Raw genomic sequence first — 22,345 nt, 5'->3', positions numbered from 1 at the left:
TCTCAAAATCGGGACAGTCCCGCTGGATCCGCAACTGTTGGGAGGTATGAATGCTCCCCACCATACACCTTGTACACGCACAGCTCCGCACACCTCATACACACACGGTTCCACTTTGTATGCCTCGTACACACACGGCTCCGCTCTGTACACCTTGCACACACATGCCTCCACTCAGTACTCACAAGGCTCTACTCCGTAAACTTCGTTCACACATGGCTCAGCTCCGCTCCGTACACACACGGCTCAGCTCCATGCACTTTGTACACACAAGACTGTTTCGTACACCCCATATACATGCAGTTCTGCTCTGTACACACCATACACACACAGCTCCGTACACTTCATACACACAGGGCTCAGTTCCATACATCTCGTACACAGACGGCTCTGCTCCGTACACCTCGTACACACATGACTCCACTCTGTACACCTTGTACACACACAGCTCTGTAGCATCCATCCTGTTAACCCTTCCTGACCCCACACATAAACTCTCCTTCATCCAGCACCATGACAACCAGCACAGCATTGCTGGGATTTATAGGATGATGTGGAAATGGCTGGCACAGTGCACTCAGCTGGATGAGGGGAGTTTGCACCTAGTCTTGGAGTTGTGCCCAGCCGCCGATGTGCCTGACATCTGCACACAGCACAGCCGGTCAGTTGTCGGCACTATTGACATGCAGGGCAGGGCAGTGACTAATGAAGGAGGCAGGAGCTGGGGCTGGGGCCCACCGGAGAATCCTCCGGTGTCACGATGCCTCAGTCCGACCCTGGGTGTACCTGATCGAATGTACATGCAGCCCGCAACATGTTGGCCACACGATACAGACCACACAGACTAGACTTAATAAACATAGACACAACATTAGGACAGGATACCTTCTTCACAGTGTTTCTAAACATTTTTCATTGAAACATTCAAAAATCCCAAGTGAAGTGAGGCTGACCATCATTGACCATATAGCTGAGTGCTGTCCAAATAGATACAGGGGACTCGTTAATAAGGAAAATTACTGGATCTTCCAATTTGGTACTCTATCCCATGAGGGGCTTAATTTATCATTGGAGAGGATGATATAATAAATTCTGACCATTTTTTAGCTTTTATTTAGTTTTTATGTATTTTTATTATTTTTTATTTCATTATATATATGCATATATATATATACAGTATATATATATATACTACCATTCAAAAGTTTAGGGTCTCTTAGAAATTTCCTTATTATTGAAAGAAAATCACAGTTTTTCCAATGAAGCCAACATTAAATGGTTCAGAAATATACTCTATAGCTTATTAATGTGGCAAATGACTATTCTAGCTGCAAACATCTGGTTTGTAATGCAATATCTTCATAGGTGTGTAGAGGCCCATTTCCAACATCCATCACTCCAGTGTTCTTATGGTATTTTATGTTTGCTAACTGTGTAAGAAGGCTAATGGATGGTTAGAATACCCTTGAAAACCCTTGTGCAAGTATGTTAGCACAGCTGAAAACAGTTTGGCTGATTAGAGAAGCTATAAACCTGACCTTCCTTTGAGCTAGTTGATAATCTGGAGCATTACATTTGTTGGTACCATTAAACTCTCAAAATGGCCAGAAAAAAAGAACTTTCATGTGAAACTCAAACAGTCTATTCTTGTTCTTAGAAATGAAGGCTATTCCATGCGAGAAATTGCCAAGAAACTTAAGATTTCCTACAACGGTGTGTACTATTCCCTTCAGAGGAGAGCACAAACAGGCTCTAACCATAGTAGAAAGAGAAGTGGGAGGCCCCGCTGCACAACTGAGCAACAAGACAAGTACAATAGAGTCTGTAGTTTGAGAAATCAACGCCTCACAGGTCTTCAACTGGCAGCTTCATTAAATAGTACACGCAAAACGCCATTATCAACAACTACAGTGAAGAGGTGACTCCGGGATGCTGGCCTTCAGGGCAGAGTGGCAAAGAAAAAGCCATATCTGAGACTGGCTAATAAAAGGAAAAGATTAATGTTGGCAAAAGAACACAGACATTGGACAGGGGAAGATTGGTAAAAAGTGTTATAGACAGACAAATCCAAGTTTGAGGTGTTTGGATCACACAGAAGAACATTTGTGTGATGCAGAACAAATGAAAAGATGCTGGAAGAGTGCCTGACGCCATCTGTCAAGCATGGTGGAGGTAATGTGATGGTCTGGGAGTTCTTTGGTGCTGGTAAAGTGGGAGATTTGTACAAGGTAAAAGGGATTTTGAATAAGGAAGGTTATCACTCCATTTTGCAATGCCATGCCATACCCTGTGGACAGTGCTTGATTGGAGCCAATTTCATCCTACAGCAGGACAATGACCCAAAGCACTGTTGGCATATGCAACAGAAATGGAGGACTTTACACAAGCCTGACAGGACAGCAGATGGCGATAGTGTGAAGTTATATGTTTGCTGTATTGTGGGGAGGGAAGCTCTGTTGTTGATGTTTGTTTTGCTTTCGCTTTTGACTGTATTATACCAGCAGCATGGCTGTGTGCTTCTGAATATTCTTATCTCATGTATACCCAAAAGAAGTAAATGCTGTTTACTCAAGATAACTTGCTCAGTGAAGTTCTCCTGTGTACTGGTGGATTCTCAAAAGATACACTCTGCAGCAGGTTATGGGCCCAGACACCCAGAACAGTAGATAGTCCCAGACACCCAGGACAGAGACACCAGAGAAGCAGATAATCTCTGTTAACAGAAGGAGATAAAACCAGTGAACGGAGGCTGGAGAAAAAAATCCAGATACAGAGGGACAAAGGAATTTATGACCCAGGAACTGGATAACTGCACAGTGGAGATAATTACAGAGAACCGCCACACACAGGATATACAGGAAGTCTCAAGAAGAAAAAAGGATATCTTCATAAAACAAGTAAGATTATATAAAAATGATGTGCAGCACTGAGCTGAAACTCGCAGTAGCTAAGCTGAACAGTGAAAATTATCAGTTATGGAAATTCAAAGTAGAGATGTCGTTATCTAAAGATGATTTATGGGAAGTAATTACTACAGATATACCTGGGATAGAAAGAATAGAGAAGCTAGAGCCACCATTAGCTTATTAGTGGATGATGCTCAATTAATACACATAAGGAATGAAGAAACAGCGAAAGGAATGTGGGACGCATTGAAAAAGCTATATGAAAGATCTAGTTTAAATCACAAGTAATTTCTATTAAGAAAGCTTTACAGTATGAGATTGAGTGCAAATGGCGATATGCAGAAGCACATATTCTCATTGATGGAAGTAATATTACAGCTAAGGTCTATTGATGAAGACATTAAAGAAAGTCATGTAGCAGCAATATTATTGTGCAGTTTACCAGATTCGTATACAGCCTTAATAAATGCAGTAGAGACAAGACCTGGAAAATACATCACATTAGATTTTGCGAAAACCAGACTAATAGATGAATATCAGAGAAGAAAAGAACAGACAAATGATTCTTCTACTGAAAAGGACAGTGGAAACACTCTTAAAGCTACAGAATGTAAAAAAGATACACTCTGCAACAAGCACACCTCTAAATTATGTAAGAACTATTTAGGGAAGAAGCAGGCAGCTGATATTCTATCTGTAATGGAGTGGCCAGAGCAGTCACCAGATCTCAACCCCACTGAGCTGTTGTGGGAGCAGCTTGACCTTATGGTATGCATAAAGTGCCCATCAAGCCAAACCAACTTGTGGGAGGGGCTTCTGGAAGCATGGGGTGAAATTTCTCCAGATTACCTCTGCAAATTAACTGCTAGAATGCCAAAGGTCTGCAATGCTGTAATTGCTTAAAGGGAGCATTCTTTGACGAAAGCAAAGTTTGAAGAAGAAAATTATTAATTCAAATAAAAATCTTTTTTGAAACCTTTTCAATGTCTGGAATAGATGTTAAATTCATTTGGCAACTCATTTGATTAATAAAAATATGAGTTTTCATGGAAAACACAATATTATATGGTATTCAGCTGCCGAAAAGGATTGTGTGTTTAGCATTCTAAATAAAGGTCTGTATATTTATATTAACCCCTTGCCCTTTTCTGTATGCCCATCGCTCTGCTTGACCTCACTTTTTTCTTCATTTAAAGGACAGTCTGAAAGCCACAGCAATCACTAGATTGCTTTCAGGGTCTAGCAATCTAACTCTAATGTACAGCTTTAGCTAGCATAAATACTCTAATTCTGAAGAAGCGCTAAAAGAACATCTAAAATTAAGGTTACAGGAAAAATACACTCACTGGCCACTTTATTAGGTACACCTGTCCAACTGTGTGTTAAGACTTAATTTCTAATCAGCCAATCACATGGCGGCAACTCAGTGCATTTAGGCATGTAGACATGGTCAAGACAATCTCCTGCAGTTCAAACCGAGCATCAGTATGGGGAAGAAAGGTGATTTGAGTGCCTTTGAACGTGGCATGATTGTTGGTGCCAGAAGGGCTGGTCTGAGTATTTCAGAAACTGCTGATCTACTGGGATTTTCACGCACAACCATCTCTAGGGTTTACAGAGAATTGTCCGAAAAAGAAAAAAAATCCAGTGAGCGGCAGTTCTGTGGCCGGAAATGCCTTGTTGATGCCAGAGGTCAGAGGAGAATGGGCAGACTGGTTCGAGCTGATAGAAAGGCAACAGTGACTCAAATTGCCACCCGTTACAACCAAGGTAGGCAGAAGAGCATCTCTGAACGCACAGTGCGTCGAACTTTGAGGCAGATGGGCTACAGCAGCAGAAGACCACACTGGGTACCACTCCTCTCAGCTAAGAACAGGAAACTGAGGCTACAATTTGCACAAGCTCATTGAAATTGGACAGTAGAAGATTGGAAAAACGTTGCCTGGTCTGATGAGTCTCGATTTCTGCTGCGACATTCGGATGGTTGGGTCCGAATTTGGCGTAAACAACATGAAAGCATGGATCCATCCTGCCTTGTATCAACGGTTCAGGCTGGTGGTGGTGGTGTCATGGTGTGGGGAATTTTTTCTGGGCACTCTTTGGGCCCCTTGGTACCAATTGAGCATCGTTGCAACGCCACAGCCTACCTGAGTATTGTTGCTGACCATGTCCATCCCTTTATGACCACAATGTACCCAACATCTGATGGCTACTTTCAGCAGGATAATGCGCCATGTCATAAAGCTCGAATCATCTCAGATTGGTTTCTTGAACATGACAATGAGTTTACTGTACTCAAATGGCCTCCTCAGTCACCAGATCTCAATCCAATAGACCATCTTTGGGATGTGGTGGAACGGGAGATTCGCATCAGGGATGTGCAGCCGACAAATCTGCGCCAACTGTGTGATGCCATCATGTCAATATGGTCCAAAATCTCTGAGGAATGCTTCCAGCACCTTGTTGAATCTCTGCCACGAAGAATTGAGGCAGTTCTGAAGGCAAAAGGGGGTCCAACCCCTTACTAGCATGGTGTACCTAATAAAGTGGCCAGTGAGTGTATATGTATATGTGTAGCACAGAGATCACTGATGAGAAATGGCAAAAAATACAAAATAGGATGAAACAAATATACATGTGTTAAATTAAGAAAATACAGTGGTCCTACCTTAAGTGAATCCAAAAACTTCATATCTCCTAACATTTTCTTTGAAGAGGGCCAAAAGTCATCAATAATTTTTCCAGATGGATCTGTTCTTTTTTCTGGTTTAATTCCCTTTGAATACAAGATAAAACATGAAATTTCAATAGCTGGTCCATGAAGAACAAATGATTCAGAAAATCCATTCTTTTCAAAGTATAGATGAGTGAAATGATTAGAGGTTCATGGAATTCACCTCAAATTGTACAAAACATTCAGATTTAGCAGAATCCATTATTTGTACATTTTAACAGTTGCTGTTTTTATGGTGAAGGGTTAAACATTTATAAAAAATATTACTCCTCTGCCCTCTCCGTATTTGTCTCACTGCCGCAGATTGGCTTTTCTATTTACTATTCTCTAAGCCTGAAGTAGTCACATAACTGCTCGCAACTGCATCAATGACATGCATCTCGTCCTAGATAAGGAAGTGGGTCTTGGTAAATGAAAAATCTGGTTGGAAGGAATAGAGTATAGAAGACAGAAAAACAAATCTAAGGACTGATGGCAGCAAGAAAGGTATAAGTAGGGCGGAGCAAAGATATGTATAACAATTTTTTAACCCTTCCTCAGCAATTCAATTTTCATCAAATTTATTCAAATCAAATTTTCCTCCTGATTTAAGAGAATTTTGCTGAATTTAAGTTTGGGTGATTCACTCAACTCTAGTATAAAACACTTTCAGATGAAGCAGGTGTAAAGGTGCAAGCTGGTGTGATTGCAATGTAGAACTAAGAGGGCAGTAAGACACTCACTGTATCTGCCAAGATACATTTGTGCTCAAAAATTTACATACCCCATCAGAATTTTTGCTTTCTTGGACTTTTATCAGAGAATATGAATGATAACACCAAAACTTTTTCTCCATTCATGGTTAGTGGTTGTAATCAGTGTGAGTGCATAAAAGCTGAGTGAGTTTCTGGGATCCAGACAGACTCTTGCATCTTTCATCCAGCCCTCACGTTTCTGGATTGTGAGTCATGGGGAAAGCAAAAGAATTGTCAACGGATGTACAGGAAAAGGTAGTTGAACTGTATAAAACATGACAGGAATACAAAAAGATATCCAAGGAATTGATAATGCCAGTCAGCAGCATTTAAACTGTGATTAACAAATGGAAAATCAGGGGCTCTGTAAAAACAAAACCACGGTCAGGTAGACCAACAAAGGGTTCGTCCATAATTGGCAAGAAAATTGTTCGGGATGCAAAGAAAAAGCAACAAATAACATCAGCTGAAATACTGGACTCTGTGAAAACTGGTGGTGTGGCTGTTTCAAGACGCAGAATTAGGAGGCAATTGAAGAAAAATGGGCTGCATGATTGAGTCGCCAGAAGAAAGCCATTACTGCGCAAATGCCACAAAGTATCTCGCCTACAATATGCAAAACAGCACAGAGACAAGCCTCAAAACTTCTGGAACAAAGTAATTTGGAGTCATGAGACCAACATTGAACTTTTTAGCCACAACCATAAATGTTACTTTTGGAGAGAGGTCAACAAGGCCTATGATGAATGATAACACCAAAACTTTTTCTCCACTCATGGTTAGTGGTTGAGTGAAGCCATTTATTGTCAAACTATTTTTTTCTCTTTTTAAATCATATTGACAACCCAAAACATCCAAATGACCCTGATCAAAAGTTCACATACCCCATTTCTTAATACCATGTATTGCCCCCTCTAACATCTATGACAGCTTGAAGTCTTTTGTGATAGTTGCGGATGAGGTTCTTTATTTGCTCAGATGGTAAAGCTGCCCACTCTTCTTGGTAAAAAGCCTCCAGTTCCTGTAAATTCTTGGGCTGTCTATCATGAACTGTGTGACTGAGATCTCCCCAGAGTGGCTCAATGATATTGAGGTCAGGAGACTGAGATGGCCACTCCAGAACCTTCATTTTGTTCTGCTGTAACCAATGACAGGTCGACCTGGCCTTGTGTTTTAGATCATTGTCATTTTGTAATGTCCAAGTAAGTCCCATGTGCAGCTTCCAAGCTGATGATTGTAAAGTTGTCTCCTGCATTTACTGATAACATGTTGCATTCATCTTTACTTCAACTTTGACCAAGTTTCCTGTGCCTTTGTAGCTCACACATCCCCAAAACATTAGCGCTCCACCTCCGTGCTTTACAGTAGTAATGGTGTTCCTTTCATCACAGGCCTTGTTGACCTCTCTCCAAATTTAAAGTTTATGTCTGTGGCCAAAAGGTTCAATTTTAGTCTCAACACACCAAATAACCATGTTCCAGAAGTTTTGAGGCTTGTCTCTGTGCTGTTTTGAATATTGTTGGTGGGATACTTTGAGGCATTTGCACAGTAATGGCTTTCTTCTGGCGACGTGACCATTTTTCTTCAAGTACCTCCTTATTGTGAATCTTGAAACAGCCACGCTGCTAGTTTTCAGAGAGTCCAGTATTTCAGCTGATGTTATTCGTGGGTTTTTCTTTGCATCCCGATCAATTTTCCTGGCAGTTGTGGATGAAATTTTTATTGGTCTACCTGACTGTGGTTTTGTTTTTACTGATCCCCTGATTTTCATTTGTTAATTGCAGTTTGAATGCTGCTGACTGGCATTATCAATTCCTTGGATATCTTGTTGTATACCTTTCCTGTTTTACACAGTTCAACTACCTTTACCCATAGATCTGTTTACAATTCTTTTGCTTTCCTCATGACTCGCAGTCCAGAAATGTCAGTGGCTAGATGAAAGATGCAAGAGTCTGTCTGGATCCCAGAAACTCACTCAGCTTTTCTGCACACATACTGATTACAAGCAAACAGGTCAAAGGTGAGAATGTTACATTTAGTAGCCATTCAAACCCATTTGTGTCTACTTCTGTGCATGTTATCAGGCTAAAATCACCAGAGTATGTAAACTTCTGACTGGGGTCATTTGGATTTTTTGGGTTGTCATTATGATTTAAAAAAGAGAAAACACAGTAGTTTTACAATAAATAGCTTCACCCAACCACTAACCATGAGTGGAGAAAAAGTTTTGGTGTTATCATTCATATTCCCTGAAAAAAGGCCAAGAAAGCAAAAATTCTGCACAACTGTATATACAGTATAAACTGGAGCAGTGGGCAGCAACTAACAGAATGGTTTTTAACAGTGAAAAATGCAAAGTACTACATCTGGGCAATAAAAATAGACAAAAGCATATAAAGAATGGAAGGAATAGGGCTAAGCAACAGCACATGTGAAAAAGACTTGGGTATACTAATAGATCATAAACTCAACATGAGTCACCAGTATGATGCAGCAGCAAAAAAAGCAAATGCAGTTCTGGGATGTATTAACAGACGCATACAGTCTAGATCATAGAATCATAGAATCGTAGAGTTGGAAGGGACCTCCTGGGCCATCTAGTCCAACCCCCTGCTCAAAGCAGGATTCGCTAAATCATCCCAGACAGATATCTGTCCAGCCTCTGTTTGAAGACTGCTATTGAAGGGGAACTCGCCACCTCTCATGGCAGCCTGTTCCACTCATTGATCACTCTAACTGTCAAAAAGTTTTTTCTAATATCTTATCTGTGTCTCCTCCCATTCAGTTTCATCGCATTGCTTCTAGTCTTTCCTTGGGCAAATGAGAATAAAGATGATCCTTCTACAATGTGACAGCCCTTGAGATATTTGTAGACAGCTATTAAGTCTCCTCTTCTGCAAGTTAAACATTCCCAAATCCTGCAACCTTTGCTCATAAGACATGGTTTGCAGACCGGTCACCATTCTGGTTGCTCTTTTCTGAACTTGCTCCGGTTTGTTGATGTCTTTTTTAAAATGTGGCGCCCAATACTGGACACAGTATTCCAGATGAGGTCTGACCAAAGAGGAGTAGAGGGCAATAATGACTTCACGTGCTCTAGACTGTATGCTTCTGTTAATACATCCTAGATTCGCATTTGCCTTTTTTGCTGCTGCATCACACTGTTGGCTCATATTCAGTCTGTGATCTATTAGTATACCCGAGTCTTTTTCACATGAGCTGTTGCTTAGCCCTATTCCTCCCATTCTGTATATGCTTTTTTCATTTGTATTGCCCAGATGTAGTACTTTGCATTTTTCCCTGTTAAAAACGATTCTGTTAGTTGTGGCCCACTGCTCCAATTTATTTATATCTTTTTGAATCTTCTCTCTCTCTTCTCTAGTATTAGCTATCCCTCCTAGCTTTGTGTCATCAGTAAACTTAATCAGTTTACCCTCAATTCCTTCATCCAAATCGTTGATAAAGATGTTGAACAATACAGAGCCCAGGAGAGAGCCCTGTGGTACCCCACTTTAGACAATCTTCCAACTGGATGTGCAGCCATTTACGACCACTCTTTGGGTCCGATCACTAAGCCAGTTATGAATCCATCTAACAGTTGCCTTGTCCATTCCATACTTAGCCATTTTTTCAATAAGGATTGTGTGAGATACTTTGTCAAATGCTTTGCTGAACTCAAGTTATACTATATCTACAGCATTTCCCTGATCCACCCAATCAGTGATTCTGTCATAGAAGGAAGTTAAGTTGGTCTCACATGACTTATTAGTTACAAACCCATGCTGACTCTGTTTAATCAATTCATTCTTATTCAGGTACTTACATACATGTTGTTTAATAATTTGCTCAAAGATCTTTCCTGGTATTGAAGTCAGACTCACCGGCCTATAGTTGCCTGGGTCCACCTTCTTCCCGTTTTGAAGATAGGAATAACATTTGCTCTTCTCCAGTCTTCTGGGACTTCTCCGGTTCTCCAAGAATTTTCAAAGATTATGGAGAGGGGTTCAAAAATTTCTTCTGCTATCTCCTTCAGTATTCTGGGGTGTAATTCATCTGGACCTGGAGACTTGAATTCATTTAGTTTAGCTAAGTGTTTCCTCACCATCTTTCTGTCTATAGATATCCTGGTCCTGGATTCTTCTATTCCCTTAATAAGAAAAAAGTGAAGAACAGTTGATGTTACATTTCCTTTCTGAGAGAAAGCAGATGCAAAATAGGAATTTAAAAGTTCGGCCTTCTCAACATCCTGTTTTACCATTTCATAATTTTCATCCTGTAAAAATCCTATAGCATCTTTGACTTTTCTTTTACTTTTGACATATCCCCAAAATCCTTTATTATCACTTTTGATGTCTCTTGCAAGCCTCAATTCATTGTCAGCTTTAGTAATCTGATTTGTGCCCTGCAGGTTCTGCAGACAGCATTATATTCTTCTTTAGATATGCCTCCCTCTTTCCATTTTCTAAACATTTCTTTCTTCCTTTTTAGCATGTGCTTAAGTTCTGTGTTCATCCTTCCTGGTTTCCTTAAATGCTTCCTATTCTTCCCTCTTTTCGGAATTGTTAACAATTGTGCTTTGAGAAGTTCATTTTTCAAGATTTCCCATCCTTCCTGGACATTTTTGTCCTTAAGGATATCCAGCCATTGGATTGCTCCAATTCTCTTTCTGAGTCCCTTAAAATCAGCCTTTCTGAAATCTAACCTTGACATCTGAGTCTTCACAGGTCTTCCTCCTCTAGTTATCCAAAATTCTAAAATAGCATGGTCACTACCTCCTAGGGTCCCAGCCACTTTTACCTCCTCAACCATTGACTCCCTGTTTATGAGGATTAGATCCAAGGTAGCAGATCCCCTTGTTTTCTCCCCTACCTTTTGGAAGATAAAGTTGTCAGCAAGAGAGGATACAAATTTCCTTGACCTGATAGTTTTGCCTGAGAGAGATTCCCAACAAATGTCTTGATAGTTGAAATCTCCCATGACAACTATGTCATATTTTTTGGAGAACTTGGCCATTTGATGCATAAAGAGTCCATCCATATCCTCAGCTTGCACAGGCAGTCTGTAGTAAATGCCTATAATGATGTCCTTTCCATTGCTCTGTCCTTGTATTCTTACCCAAACAGTTTCCACAGAACTCCCAGTCTCTGAAGCTTCAATCTCTGTGCACACATATGCGTTTCTAACATACAATGCGACAACTGCAACAAAACTGAAGGTGGCCGCGCTTATAACGCTGTGTAATGAATATGTCACCCAAACTGAAAGTAGCAGTCAAACTTTAAAAACAGGCATTACTCACTGTTGCGAAGGCTAATTATGGCTGATCATGTCGCTCTTGTATTCACAATTGTTGGAAAGAAAAATCTCTGGACTAAAGCAAAAACAGGGAGCGTCCTCCCGTTTGCAAAAAAGAAACAGCTCCCCGCAGGAGAGCGCGTCCCCCTGGGCGGCAGACAGCCACGGCCGATGGCGCCGCCGAACAGTAGGTACCTTTGAGGCAGGGGGACGGCTTCCCCGAAACGCGTCAGGATTGGTTCTTGCACGGTGATGTCACCACCCACAATTCACGCCCCCCGCCAGTCACGCCCCCTGCTCACCACGCTACTGTTCGGCGGCGCCATCGGCCGTGGCTGTCTGCCGCCCAGGGGGACGCGCTCTCCTGCGGGGAGCTGTTTCTTTTTTGCAAACGGGAGGACGCTCCCTGTTTTTGCTTTAGTCCAGAGATTTTTCTTTCCAACAATTGTGAATACAAGAGCGACATGATCAGCCATAATTAGCCTTCGCAACAGTGAGTAATGCCTGTTTTTAAAGTTTGACTGCTACTTTCAGTTTGGGTGACATATTCATTACACAGCATTATAAGCGCGGCCACCTTCAGTTTTGTTGCAGTTGTTTTTTTCCAGTGGCAGATAGCACACTTAATTTGCCAGGTGTGCCAGCAGCTTATCTATTGACTGTGTATTTGCAGCGCCGGTGTGTTTTCGTCTTTTTTATACAATGCGACACCTCCTCCTCGTTTATCAAGTCTGTTTCTTGCAAATAAGTTGTATCCTTCTAGCCTTGTATTCCAGTCATGTCTATTGTCCCACCAAGTTTCAGTGATTCCAATGACATCATATTTCTTTTCCTGCGTTAGTAGTTCCAATTCTCCTTGTTTGTTGCCCATTCTCTTTCTCCAATATTTTTATTATTTAGATTCTTTTGTCTTTGTTCTTCCTTTCCACTTCTAATAGCAGAGTTCTCAATAGCATTTGTCACGTGTATGGCTTTTTCTGGCCTTTTGCTTCCCTTCCCACGTTGTTCTAGTTTAAAGCTCTCCTGATGAGTGTAGCAAGGCGACTTCCAAATACATGTTTTCCAGTCTTCGTAAGGTGCACCCCATCTCTAGAAAGTAGTCCATCGTATAGGTAATTCAATCCGTGATCCAGAAATCCAAAACCTTGTTGATGCCACCATCGACGCAGCCAGTTGTTCACCTGCAGAATCTTGTTCCTCCTCCTTGTTCCATGGCCATCCACTGTGACGATGGAAGAGAAGACCACCTGCGCTCCCAGTTCTTTCACTTTCTTACCTAAGTTTTCAAAGTCACTGCAGATGGTTTCCAGGTCATTTCTTGCTGTGTCATTTGTCCCCACATGTATTAGCAGGAATGGGTAGTCATCTGTAGGTCTGAAGAGTCCTGATATCCTGTCAGACACATCTTTAATTTTTGCACCTGGCAGACAGCACATTTCTCTTGAAGTTATATCCGGTCTGCAGATAGCGGCCTCTGTTCCTCTCAACAGGGAATCCCCCATGACCACCACTCTCCGTTTCTTCTTCACAACATTTTTCTTTCTCCATCCAGGAGGATTCTGAAGGCGTACAAGGTTGCTGTTTGTGGGCAGAGTCTTATCCTGATTTATTTCTTCATCGTTCTCCTGCGTAAGAGCCTGGTACTGGTTCCTTAGCAGTATGGGCACTGACTGCCTCCCGATCCTCCTGCTTCTCTGGGTCACATGTTTCCATTCTTCAGGTGCACTTCAAATTTCTTCTCTTTCTGTAACATGAAGAGATAATTCTGCTCTGTCTAAGAACTCTTCACTTTCCTTAATGATCTTCAATGTAGCTAACCTCTCTTCGAGACTTTGCAACTTTTCCTCCAACAGGAACACAAGCTTGCATTTGTGGCATGTGAAGTTTGGCTTTCCACTGGTAAGTCTGTGAACATGTAGCAAGAAATGCAGCTCACTAAATGGCTCCTGGCCTCTTCCATATTGTCAAAGAGATTTCAATGCGATGAAAAAATGAGCCAAAATTCGCGCTCCGTTAGGCGTGCGGTTTACCGATATCGTCTTTTCAGCTGGAACGGCCAAAATCCAGTGATCGTTGAGCTCGCGGAGACTCTTCACTTATCTCAGAAGGCACTGGGAATATGCAAATTATCTCCTCAGGACTCTTCCCCTGGTTTACCGATTTCCTCTTTTCAGCTGCAATGGCCAAAATCCAGTGATCGTTGAGCTCGCGGAGTCATTATTGCCCTCTACGCTTCTTTGGTCAGACCTTATCTGGAATACTATGTCCTCTTTTGGGCACCACATTTAAAAAAAGACATCAACAAACTGGAGCAAGATCAGAGAAGAGAGACCAGAATGGAGACTGGTCTGCAAACCATGTCCTATGAGGAACAGCTACAGGATTTGGGAATATTTAGCTTGCAAAAAAGAAGACAGAGAGGAGACTTAATAGCTGTCTACAAATATCTCAAGGGCTGTCACAGTGTAGAGGGATCATCTTTATTCTCATTTGCACAAGGAAGGACTAGAAGCAATGGGATGAAACGGAATGGGAGGAGGCACAGATTAGGTACTAGAGAAATTTTTTGACAGTTAGGGTGATCAAGGAGTGGAACAGGCTGCCACGAGAGGTAGTGAGTCCTCCTTCCATGGAAGTCTTCAAACAGAGTCTGGGCAGACATCTGTCTGGGATGATTTAGTGAATCCTGCTTTGAGCAGGGGGTTAATTTATGTTTTAAGTGGGGGGAAGGGGAGGAGTGGGAGGTGGGCAAATAAGTTTTTTGAAAGGGCTCTGTAGTTTTGATTTTCTTTTTACCTTAATAATAAAGACCTTCATTTAAAAACTGCATTTTGTGTTGACTTCTGTTATCTTTGTCAAATATTTAAATTTTATTTAGTGATCAGAAATATTTAAGTGTGACAAACATGCAAAAGAATAGGAAATCAGGAAGGATGCAAACACTTTTTCATACAACTGTATATTCATGAGCTTAGTATAAACTCGTCCCATCACCACAATTGACTGGCAGCTTTCTTTATATGCACAGTGTACACAGAACGCTGTCAATCAGTGGTGTGGGTAGGGTTACACAGAACTCAGCTTTCAGAGAATGCAGGAGATCCCAGCATATAAAACAGTGATTTTTCAAAACTGCAACAAGCCACTAGTTATTTATTAGGCTTAGGGGACAAACACTTTTTCACACAGAGCCCTGTAGGTTTGGAATTCTTTTTCCCTTAATAATAAAAACCTTAATTTAAAAACTGCATTTTGTGTTTACTTGTGGTGATCTGAAACATTTAAGTGTGACAAACATACAAATGAATAGGAAGTCAGGAAGTTGGCAAACACTTTTTCATACAACTGAATATTCACGAGCTTTGTATAAACCCCTCCCATTACCATTGATTGGTAGTTTTTTTCCTATACACAGAGTATACAGAAAGATGTCAATCAATGGTGTGGGTAGGGTAACACAGAACTCAGCATTCCGAGAATGCAGGAGATTCCAGCATATAAAACAGTGATTTTTCAAAACTGCAACAAACCACCGAGTAATTGTTACCAGGGGCGAACATATCATTGGTGCAACCAGACCAAAAAAGATTGACAGTTATCTTGTGTTTATTCCATTTTCTTATAATTGTACCAACAGTTGTTGCCTTCTCACCAAGCTGTTTGCTTATTGTCCTGTAGCCCATGCCAGACTTGTAGAGGTCTACAATTTTGTCCCTGTTGTCCTTAAACATCTGTTTGGTCTTGGCCATGATGGAGAGGTTGGAGTGTGATTGATTGTGTGGACAGCAGTTTTTTACACAGGTAACGAGCTCAAACAGGTGCAATTAATATAGGTAATGACAGCCGAGTAGAAGGGCTTCTTAAAGAAAGACTAACAGGTCTGTGAGATCCATAATTCTTGCTAATTGGTAGGTGGGCATATACTTATCTCATGCAATAAATTTCAATTTAATTACTTAAAAACCATACAATGTAATTTTCTGGATTTTTTTCTGTCTTTCACAGTTGAAGTGTACCTAGGATAAAAATTACAGACCTCTCCATTCTCTGTAGGTGGGAAAGCTTGCAAAATAGGTGGTGTATCAAATACTTATTTTCCCCACTGTATGTGGATGAAGAGTACTGTTTGGGCACATGAAAGGATGCTGGAAGAAGGATAACTATTTGACTTTTGAAAATCAGATTTTTCTGGAATATTTTTCAGGTGGCAAATGCAGAGGCCCTGAGTTGCCAGAACAACAGAAGCCATCCATTTTGAAAAATATAATTTGTGAATTTACATAGGTGGGAAAAGGACTATTTTGACTCCATACAGTGGCTTGCATCTGTATTTATCCCTCTTGGCATTTTTCATGTTTTGCGACCTCACAACCTGGAATTTTACCGTTATTTTTAAGATTCGCATCAGTTAATGTAAATAACATAACTAAAACTGTGACATTATATTTCCTTTTTATTGTGAAGCAAACAACAAATATGACAAGTGAAAACTTTAGTGTGCATAACTACTCACGCCCCCTAAAGTCATTGCTTTGTAGATCCTCCTTTTGCTGTAATTACAGCAGCAACCAATTTAGATAAGTCTCTATGAGCTTTCCTCATCTTGTCACTGAGATTTTTGCCCATTCCTCAAGATAAAACTCTTTCAGCTCCATTAAGATAGACGGTTACCTCTGGTGAACAGCAATATTTAAAGGGGGTTTTACACATAGCGATATCAAACAAACTTACAAAAGCACAAACGACCATAAGTCCCAAGAAAATATTATTTATTGGGTCATTATAAAAAATTATTAAAAAACGTTCCATTAAAATAAATGTATAATACATATACTGAACTATTATTCCAAAAAAAGGGGTCATGCCACCCAGATATGAGGCATACAATATATGTGAATAGATATAAAAGAATAAGTGATAATTTAACAAAACACAAGCGTTACAAAATAATAAAGAACACTAATACAGTGCACAAGCATATATATATATATATATATATATATATATATAAAACAACAACAGTGTGTGACCATAAACATAAGTGTGAACCACTACCACAATAAGCCTGTATATATCACAGTATGCCAATATAGTGCATCTATATAGTATCAAAAAAAGAAAAAAAGAGAGGCACAATATGTATTGCCGTGAAATAAAGATGCCTACCGACCAGGAAAGGGAACCAATGTGAAAAAATAATGATATATATATGTGGATATAACATACAACCTCTCCTGGTCTCCTGGGATAGCTACCCGGTCCCGACGTGCGTTTCGGCGCTAAGCCTTCATCAGGGGGTGGCGTCTAACAAGGATAGGTGAGTATAAATACTAACACTGACCAATAACAAATGTGGGTGTGTAAAAAGAGACCAATCAATACAAGGGGCGTATACATGGATTAAAGCGTCATAGCGCAAATGCGCAGAAGCGAAAATTGAATGCTGGTATCCCACTCATCAAAACAGTCTATCGGTATAAAACCGGAAGAAAATGTCCGCCAACCGGAAGTAATCGTTACCCGGCAACCAGACGCATAGATTGTCATGTGACCAAAGCAATAAAGCCAACATAAAAAAGCGTCATAGTTGCTAAGGAATGAGCGGTCACATGACCGGAAGAAAATGGCTGGCATATGAAAATACTGTTACCAGGTAACCGCCAAATGTCCGCCAACCGGAAGTAATCGTTACCCGGCAACCAGACGCATAGATTGTCATGTGACCAAAGCAATAAAGCCAACATAAAAAAGCGTCATAGTTGCTAAGGAACGAGCGGTCACATTACCGGAAAAAAATGGCCGGCATATGAAAATACCGTTACCAGGTAACCGGACACATGAATTGTGATATGACAAAAACCATGTCACCAAATTAAGGATCATTCAAAGTTATTAAGTGACAAACAGTCATGGGCCCAAAAGAAAAATGTAGATCACATAAAACCAGGCGGTCACTTGGCCGAAACATTACGGCTATCATATCATCTCAACACTAGATATATAACTGCCATATGGCAATTAACATATAAAAAGAGAATACCTAGCAGATTAAAAACAGATACACATAAACAGTGTGATCAAAACGTGCACACCTTGACCTGAGCAGTAAACGACGCACATATAACAGGGGAGGCGGGAGCACGGGGGAGAGCGCGTCAGGCCGCAGAACCGGCAAAAAACTCGACCTCACCAGGGCAAACCGCATACCACTGCCACATGCGCGTACCTGCGCAGGACAAACATAGCGATATCACTAGCAATATCACTAAAGCGTCACCGATTTTTGATGCAGCTGCGATATTGCTAGCGATATCGCTATATGTGATATTTACCTCCGACCGGCTCCCCCGCTGTCTGTCGCTGATCGCGTGAGTTCGGCAGGTCCATTTCTCGTCGGGCGCTTCCTGCTGGGTTTCCTGCTGGCACCGACGAGCGACGCGTGGATGCGGACGGAGGACGTCATGGCCGCCGCGTCTGAAAGGTAAGTAACGACCGCTGCTGCATCGCTGCGTCGCTAGTGAAATCTGCCTGTTTGGCAGCTCACTAGCGACCATTTAGTGATGCACCAGCGATCCTGACCGGGTCATATCGTGGTCGGGATCGCTGGTGCATCGCTAAATGTAAAGGGGCCTTAAGTCTGACCACAGATTCTCAAATTAAGGTCTGTGCTTTGACTGGGCCACACCAAAACTTTTACAGGTTTCCCCATAAACCACTCAAGTGTTGCTATATTTTTGGTCTCATCTGACAACGGCACCATCCTCATTACAATTGAGGAATCTTCGACTTGTCTTTTGACAAACTCAAAACGAGCCTTACAATTTTTGCCTGCAAGTAAAGGATTTTTTCTGTCGACTCTTTCATAAAAGCCACCTCTTTTGGTTGTATGGCTTATTGTGGTTGTATAGACAGATACTCCAGTCTCTGCTTGGGAACTCTGCAGCTTCTTCAGGTTTTCATTTGGTCTCTGTGCTTCCTCTCTTATTAATGCCCTCCTTCCCGGGTGAATCATTTGGTGGACGGCCTTCTCTTGGCAGGTTTGCTGTGGTACCTTGTTCTTTCCATTTGATGATAATGGATTTGGTGGTGCTTCGGGAGATCATCAGAGACTGGGATATTTTTTATAACCCAACCCTGATTTGTGCTTCTCAACAACTTTGTCCCTGACTTTGGAGATCTCTTTGGTCTTCATAGTGTGGTTTGGTTAGTGGTGCCTCATGCTTAATGGTGTTGCAGTCTCTGTGGCTTTAAGAAAACATGCGTATATACTGACAGACCATGTGACACTTAGAATGCACACAGTTGGATTTCCTTTCACTAAGCATGTGACTTATGATGATAACTGCTTGCACCAGAAATTTTTAGGGAATTCATAGCAAAAGGGGTGAATACATATGCACATGCTAATTTTTAGTTATTTGATCTCATAAATTTAATTTATGCCTAATATTTTTCTCACTTCACTACACCAACTTAGACTAATTAGTGCTGATTCATCACACACAAATTTGATTACAAATATTTAAACACAGGCTGTTATGTAACAAAACAGGTATAAAGCCAAGGGGTTGAATACTTTCACAAGCCACTGTACGTTTATCTAGAAGTAGATATTACGGTACTTTTTTTTCTTCTAGGTGGAGATGCTGCTGGATGAGTAAACACAAGACTCTGGACCTAGTTGTGCCTGTCATATGCATATCTCTATGAGAGGTTCCACCTACTGCATTTTCCTTTCTAACCAACCTTTACAGTATGGATTCCATATGATTATTTGTCTAATATAAAAAGGTATATTACTGCTGCTAACAGTGATTACTGATAGAATTACCTTTAAAATGCAAATAGCAGCCAAAGTAAGGCGTACTCCAGAGGGTGGATTCTGCATGGTTTTCAGTAGAGTAATATCACTTGCTTTTAATGTATCCAGTGCTGCAATAGCAGAATTTAATGCAGGGATCGCAACACTTAACTGCTGCTCACATTCTTCCTGTAAAAAGAAACCATTATACAAAATCAGCATGTGCCAAGAACATAAAAGAGTAACAATGTTTATAGTGGCCAAGAGATATTTTGCACGAACTATGAAACTCTAACTGAGTGACAATCAAAGAGTATGCCTCACAAAGAATGTTACAAAAAGCATCTGTACACAGGTTTGCTAGTTTCTTGAGCAACCCACAATCTTTGTAGGGGCTTTGCCAGCTTTGGAAGTGACGTCAGCCCCTTTTCATAGCCTGTAATTGTTTGAAATAGTCAGGTGACTAGAGTAGTGCATCATCTGATGTTTCAACCCATAGCTAAGAAAAGTAAAAAAAAAAAATGTACTGTTAGACAATAGTGATGGACAAGTAGCATCATTGCTCGGGTGATCTTCGAGTATTTGGATGTGCTCAGAGATTTAGCTTTCCTCGTCTCAGCTGCATGATTTGTGACTTGTATACATGTGGAGATTCCCTAACAAGCAGGTATTCCACACATGTATTCCAACTGTCTAGCAGTTGCAAATCATGTAGCTGAGGCGACGAAAACTAAATCTCCGAACACGCCCAAAATACTCGGAGACCACCCGAGCATGCTCGGGAAAAGCCAAGTAACGAGTATACCTGATCATCACTATTAGACAACCCTCACTTTCTAATCATCTGGGGCACATATGCCCCCACCAGCTCTAGTAACCTACATTTCAACTGGTATTAAGCCATACTGCATCCTTTTGTTTCTCGCTTTTGCTCATACAAAGAGGCTTCAATTATTGCTTAACTTATGTTACACTCACTTTAAAACAGACATGTTTATATAGATACTGGAGCTCACTAACTCCAGTCAATACCGTTACTGTGATACAACAAAAGCTAACTAACAAACAAGGTTTTCCCCATTACTAGTTCTATCCAATCACCCCTAGTCACAAACACCAAGATCCTGATCATCTACAGAACTTTCTCTATGATTAGCCTTGTTTTATTTTGTTCCCGTGAGTAGAATAAAAACTTTATATCAGTGTCTGCAATGTTGTATTTGGGCTCTATGCGTCTGCATAACTGGGTTGTGTTATCACTAGAGTTGAGTGAAACGGGTCGGTCAAATTCAAAAATAGCCGACTTTAACTAAAGTCGGGTTTCGCCGATCGAAACCCGACCATAGCGTGAGGTCGGCCATGAGGTCACCGATCAGAGAGCTAAAGTCGCGTTTCAAATAATGTTTCCAGCGCCTTTTCTCAGCCAATGATGGACGATGCACACTGTGGGCAGCGCGATGACATGGGCAGCGGCCACCACTATCTTAGAGAAGGGCATTGAAGTGATTGGCTGGCTTTGTGTGGTGTCACAGTGGGTATAAAAGGCCGTGACCGCCGACCGCCATCTTACTTCTGCCGATCTTAGAATAGGGAGAGGTGCTGCTGCTGCTGATTCTGAATAGAGAGAGCGATAGGCAGGGAAGAAGAACAAAAAATTGCTTCTGCTGATAGCGCTTTTCACTGTACAGTTAGTGTGCAGTGAAAGGGGAGGATTTTTGTTGTGTGCAGCAGCGCCGGTGGTGATTAGGCTGCCTTTTTAGGTTACCTGATAGCTGCATTGCTGTACGCACACTGCTGTTCAAACTGCTTTTTTCAAAGCACTCCAACTTTTATTATTTTATTCTGGTGACTGTGAGTTACCGAGCATTCATTTTTTCACACACCATATAGCGGTGTATGCTCCTCACTCACTACCGTGTACCGGCTGGTATCAGGGACAAATAGAAGCTATCTGGGTGTGACTCTGGAAAAACAAGCCGAGGAGATTTTCCATTTTTCCAGACCTACACCTTATAGAGCTGTCCGCTTTTCAAACAGTTTCGTATATCTGCTGTTTGATTATGGTCAAAACTAGACAGAGACAGCATGTGTCAGTCCGTATACAAATAGACGGAGATTGACAATTTTCCATACAGACACCATATAGCGGTGTACACTACTCACACACTAACATGTACCGGCTGGTATCACGGACAAATAGAAGCTATCTGGGTGTGACTCTGGAAATGCAAGCCGAGGAGATTCTCCATTTTTTCTGACCTACACCTTATAGAGCTGTCTGCTTTTCAAACAGTTTTGTATATCTGCTGTTTGATTATGGTCAAAACTAGACAGAGACATCGTGTGTCAGTCCGTATACAAATCGACGGAGATTGACAATTTTCCATACAGACACCGTATAGCGGTGTACGCTCCTCACATTCTACTGTGTACCGCCTTGTATCATGGACAAATAGAAGCTATCTGTGTGTGAGTCTGGAAATACAAGCCGAGGAGATTCTCCATTTTTCCAGACCTACACCTTATAAAGCTGTCTGCTTTTCAAATAGTTTCGTATATCTGCTGTTTGATAACGGTCAAAACTAGACAGAGACAGCGTGTGTCACTCCGTATACAAATAGATGGAGATTGACAATTTTCCATACAGACACCATATAGAGCTGTCCGATTCTCCAACACTATTGTATATCTGCCGTTCGCATTACAGTCACATCTATACAGAGTCAGCGTGTGCGCGTGACACTCCGTAAATACATATACGGAGATTGTTAGTTACACAAAAAACACATACAGCTGTACACTTCTGATACAGTTCCGTATACCTGGTTGTTGGATTATGGTCAAATACATACTGGGAGAGCGTCTGTGACTAACA

The 22,345-nt window shown here is 41.2% G+C and overlaps 1 protein-coding gene across 1 annotated transcript in view; it reads right to left on the bottom strand.

The window, feature by feature from the left end:
- Window positions 1-22,345, bottom strand: part of LOC141060642 (dynein axonemal heavy chain 3-like) — a 2,648,786-nt gene that overhangs the window by 555,752 nt on the left and 2,070,689 nt on the right. Inside the window, exons 60-61 of the mRNA XM_073556958.1 lie at window positions 19,501-19,659; window positions 5,575-5,682 (exon numbers count right to left, since the gene is read on the bottom strand). Coding sequence (XP_073413059.1) covers window positions 5,575-5,682; window positions 19,501-19,659 — 267 coding nt within the window. The remainder of the gene's footprint in view (window positions 1-5,574; window positions 5,683-19,500; window positions 19,660-22,345) is intronic.

The sequence above is a fragment of the Dendrobates tinctorius genome, unplaced genomic scaffold, assembly GCF_039654945.1.
Source record: "Dendrobates tinctorius isolate UK_male_01 unplaced genomic scaffold, ASM3965494v1 ptg000241l, whole genome shotgun sequence".
NCBI classification, from domain to species: domain Eukaryota; kingdom Metazoa; phylum Chordata; class Amphibia; order Anura; family Dendrobatidae; genus Dendrobates; species Dendrobates tinctorius.
The sequence above is the reverse complement of the archived record's forward strand: the minus strand, read 5'-3'. Positions and strand labels throughout refer to the sequence as shown.